The sequence below is a fragment of the Chelonia mydas genome, chromosome 2 (assembly GCF_015237465.2).
Source record: "Chelonia mydas isolate rCheMyd1 chromosome 2, rCheMyd1.pri.v2, whole genome shotgun sequence".
Taxonomy (NCBI): domain Eukaryota; kingdom Metazoa; phylum Chordata; order Testudines; family Cheloniidae; genus Chelonia; species Chelonia mydas.
Window position 1 is genome coordinate 172,911,024 of NC_057850.1, and position 4,235 is coordinate 172,915,258.

General features: G+C 47.4%; 1 gene segment (V, D, J or C); it reads left to right on the forward strand.

Moving 5' to 3' along the window:
- The first annotated feature begins 807 nt into the window (after window positions 1-807).
- On the forward strand, window positions 808-3,989 carry LOC119565472. The segment is given in 4 exon segments: window positions 808-991; window positions 1,110-1,432; window positions 3,164-3,269; window positions 3,865-3,989. Coding segments are annotated over 4 exon segments (597 nt in total).
- Window positions 3,990-4,235: the final 246 nt, after the last annotated feature.

Here is a 4,235-nt window from a genome sequence, read left to right on the forward strand (position 1 = left end):
CTGCCCAGCCAGCATGGACATCGGTGCTGGCCCACGTGAGCAACTGAGCACAGATTCAGGCACCACTAACAGCAATGAAGCGTGCTCATAACCACATTACATGTTCTCCTAATATGCCTGTGCCCAGGGGCATGCACAAGTGGGGGCAAACAGGGGCACAGCACCCCCCCCAGTAGTTATCTAAAAAAATGTGCATTTCTGCTCTAGCTCCAGCCCCAGCCGCTACTCCAGCCCTGGCGGCTGACCACTGTTCACTGCCCCAGCCCCAGCCCTGGGCCGTGACCTGGCCCCTGCTCCTGTCCCAACCCCCGGCCACTGCTCTAATGTGCCCATCCAAAAGCGGTCAAATTTAAATTCCTGTGCATGCCCCTGCTTCCTGTGCCTGTAAAACAAACCAAAAATAAAGCCCCTGACAGATGGAAATCAGATGGGATTCTATGCAAACAACTACACAAGTAGAAAAGGAGTACTTCATCCGATGAAGTGAGCTGTAGCTCACGAAAGCTTATGCTCAAATAAATTGGTTAGTCTCTAAGGTGCAACAAGTACTCCTTTTCTTTTTGCGAATACAGAGTAACACGGCTGTTACTCTGAAACTACACAAGTTTTACTGTACTTGCCTTCACTTCTGCTTTAGTATGTGTGGCTGCATTACCTGGAGGACACAATCCTTGATTTGCAAACATTTTTACCCTTCCAGTTGGTTTATGAAAACAGATGAGACTTCATCCCCCTCCCCTCTCCTGGGATTTTAGCTTCTGACCACCTGACAACATACATAGTTTGACTCTTCTGAAAACTTAGCCCCACACATCTGCAGCCAGGAGAGCTATCATTGGTTACGGCTTAAACAACCCATTTCCTCTCCCCAGCTGCACCTCTCTCTGTCTCTCCATCTGAGGGGCTTTTTCATAGTTCTCTGTTTCAAGTTCAACCCAACCAGTGAGAATGTTACTGCGGCAGGTTCTTATTGTGACTTTGACATGGTCTTGTAAGTAATTTTTCCATTCTGTTCTTTTCCACATGTACACATTCCTTCAGCTACCAGACACGTTCCAAATTCCTTTGACTTCATGTTTATAATATCGTTTCTCCTTTTTTCTTTTTAGGTGGATATTCGCAAATAACTCTGATACAAACTCCATTGTCTGTCACCAGAGCAGAAACTAGAAGTGCATATATGTGGTGTAAAATTTCTGGCAAAGGTTTTAATTTTAACAGTGATTATATACACTGGTATCGACAGAGCCCAGGGGCAGCTCCAAAGAGGATTCTGTATATTAGATCAGGATCAGTTTCTACGGATGAAGGCTTTGATAGAGAAAAATTTAAAGCTGGTAATGATGTTTCTGGGTCCACCTCTAATCTCAGAGTAGACCAACTAACTCAAGAGGATGCTGCAACCTATTATTGTGCCACGTGGGATCGCACAGTACTAGAAAGCCATAGACAACCCATACAAAAACCCACTCTGCATTCTGAGCCACAGCCTTTCAAGTGTATGAAGCCAGACACATCCCTTATCCTTCCTCTCAACTTGGAACCAACAGCAGAAACTCCTGACTTGTTTCTGCAATATGACAGGAAGAACAACAGCACAGAACTGCAGTTTTCAACTATATTTTGTTACAAATCACTGCCACAGTGGCCAATGTTGTTTTGAGATACAGTTTATTCCCCCCCCCAAAAAATGCAATTTCAGTTTGACCGAAACTATTTGCAAATTTGGGTTGAATATACAAATTGTTTCACTGAAAAAAATATTTTTAAAGTTGAAATTTCATTTCAACATTTTCAGAATGAAACATTTTGACTTTTCATTTTGAAACATTTCATTTTGAAATTTAGTCAGATTTACTTTAAAAAAAATCCCAAAAACACAAAAAAAATCACACCACCACCCCAAAAAGGTAAAACCCTCCCAAAAATAAAACATAATGAAACACAAACAAAAAATGCTGTGGCAAGAACAAAATGTTTCACTCAATCAGAAATGAAAATATTTCAGTTTTTCATTTTGGGGAGAAAAATCAAAATAGGTTTTATTTTGGGTTGAGCCAAAACAAATTTTGGGAGGGGATTTTTCAGATACTTACACACTTGTTTAACTTTGAGCACCTGGATAGTCGACCATCTCTAGAGAGCAGACAGTCACCTATGGCAGCAAAATATTGCATATGTATAGCTGTTTGTGCAAATGAGTGTTGGCTGATAGAACGGCATATTTATTTATAAAAGCCCTAGACTGAGGCTAAGCTCTCTGACGGCTAGTCTATACCAGAAGCACTACATCAGCACAGATGCTCCAATGCACCTGCGCCGCCAGAGTGCATCTGGTGAAGACGCTCTGTGCCGATGGGCGAGAGCTCTTCTGTTGGCTTAAATTACTCCATTTCTGGGAGAGGTGAAAGCGATGTTGGCGGTAGAGCATCTCCTGCTGACATAGCGCTGGTGTGGACAATGAGGGTGAGGGTGGCGTGTTGCTATTTTGCAGTGGGGAGTATCCAGGACCTTCCTCTGTGCACTGAGCTGTCACCTCCATCTCGGTGGCCAGCAGTGGGGTGTGGATGTGCTGTTTTGCGGGGGGGGGGGGGGGGGGGGTGTCAGAGGACCTCCCTCCCCAGGGCACTGATCTGTCCTCTTCCCCACTTCCATCTCTGCTGTCCGTGATAGGAGCCACATTCCCCCCATTGCAGGATGTACATGGTCCCCTCCCCAGTCATCCATCCCTCACCAGGGTGGAGCATGAAGCTGCCAGTGGGAGCGTCCTCAGGCTGTCCCCAGCAGCTGGGCTTGCTCAGCCGTTTTGCCAACTTAGGCTCCCCTGCCAAACCCAGAGTTCCCCTGCCCCTTTCTGCCCAAACCTGGGGTTCCCCACCACACACCCCAAATCCCCACCCACAAGATGGCTGCCCCACCCCTTCCGTAACATCCTTAACTCTTCACATACCATAGCCCAGCCTATCCCACCCACTCCATCTCACCATGAGCCATCTGTCAGTGCCTTCCCTCTCGGACCAAACTGATCTCTGTGTCGCTCACCTCACCCCTCTACCCCAGGCTCAGGCTGGAGGTTCTCTGGGGCTGAACCCCTGCTCTGACTGGCATGACAGGTTCAGTCTCCTTTCTCTGCCTCCCCCGCCCCCACCATGTCTCTCCACAGCTGGATCGAGCACTCTCCTGCCTGCTGCAGGAGAACTGTGCCCTGCGGGCTGAGGTGGCGCTGTGGCAGTCCCAGAGCCGAGCAGAATGTGCCGCAGCTGCCACCAGTGATGGGCAACACCAAGGGACCTCAGCCACCCCACCTCCCAACCAGTGCTTTTGGCCTTGGCTCCTCAAGGGATGGGACAGAAACCCCCTGTTAACTGTTCTTCCCTCTGGACTCTCTCACCAATTTAAAGATTACAAGCTCAACAAGCATCTGGTTTTGCATGCAACCAGGCTTGCATTGTGAGAAATACAATGCACAATACACACGTGACCAGACAAAGAGAGAGAAGTATCCCCTATCCCCTGACCATACAGAATCTGGTGACCTGCTTTTAAACTTCAAGGCTTTAATTTCCAGTATAGATACAGGACTTCTTAACCATTACCTGCACATTCATTTCACGGTGACTAAGCTGACCAGGGCATTACTGGCTAGTAGAGCCCCCACATGCCACCTTTTGGTGCACTGTTATGTAGACATCACACCCAGGGGATTCCTATAACCCCCTGTGCCCTCTGCCAGTTGGCACCAAGAGGTTACTGGGTCACAGCAGGATGTCACCAAGAGTTATTTAAAGTATCTGGCCTGATATTCAAAGCCCTGCATGGGATTTGCTCTGCCTACTTCAGAACTTGCCTCTCTTTGTGGAAAAGTGACCTGTCAGGATAGCTACATTCCACCAGGACAAGAGGAGGCTTGTACGAGAGAGATAGAGAAAGACATTTCACAGGAGCTGGACCTAGACTACGGGACTCGCTACTGCAAGATTGAAGGATGACAGAGGTCTTACTGTGTTTAGAACTAATTGAAAAAAACTCTTTTAGCTTCCCTTTCCCACATTAAACACTCCCAACCTCTCTCATTTCCACACACCACACCCCAAAACCACCCACCAACACACCAGAGATCGGGGAGTCACAGGAGCAGTTCCACTCCTCCCCCATAGCTCCACTGCTTCCCCAGTGTTTGAATAAAAAGAGGATTCCTTGACCCTCACACTGCCACAGCACAGAAACCAGCTATT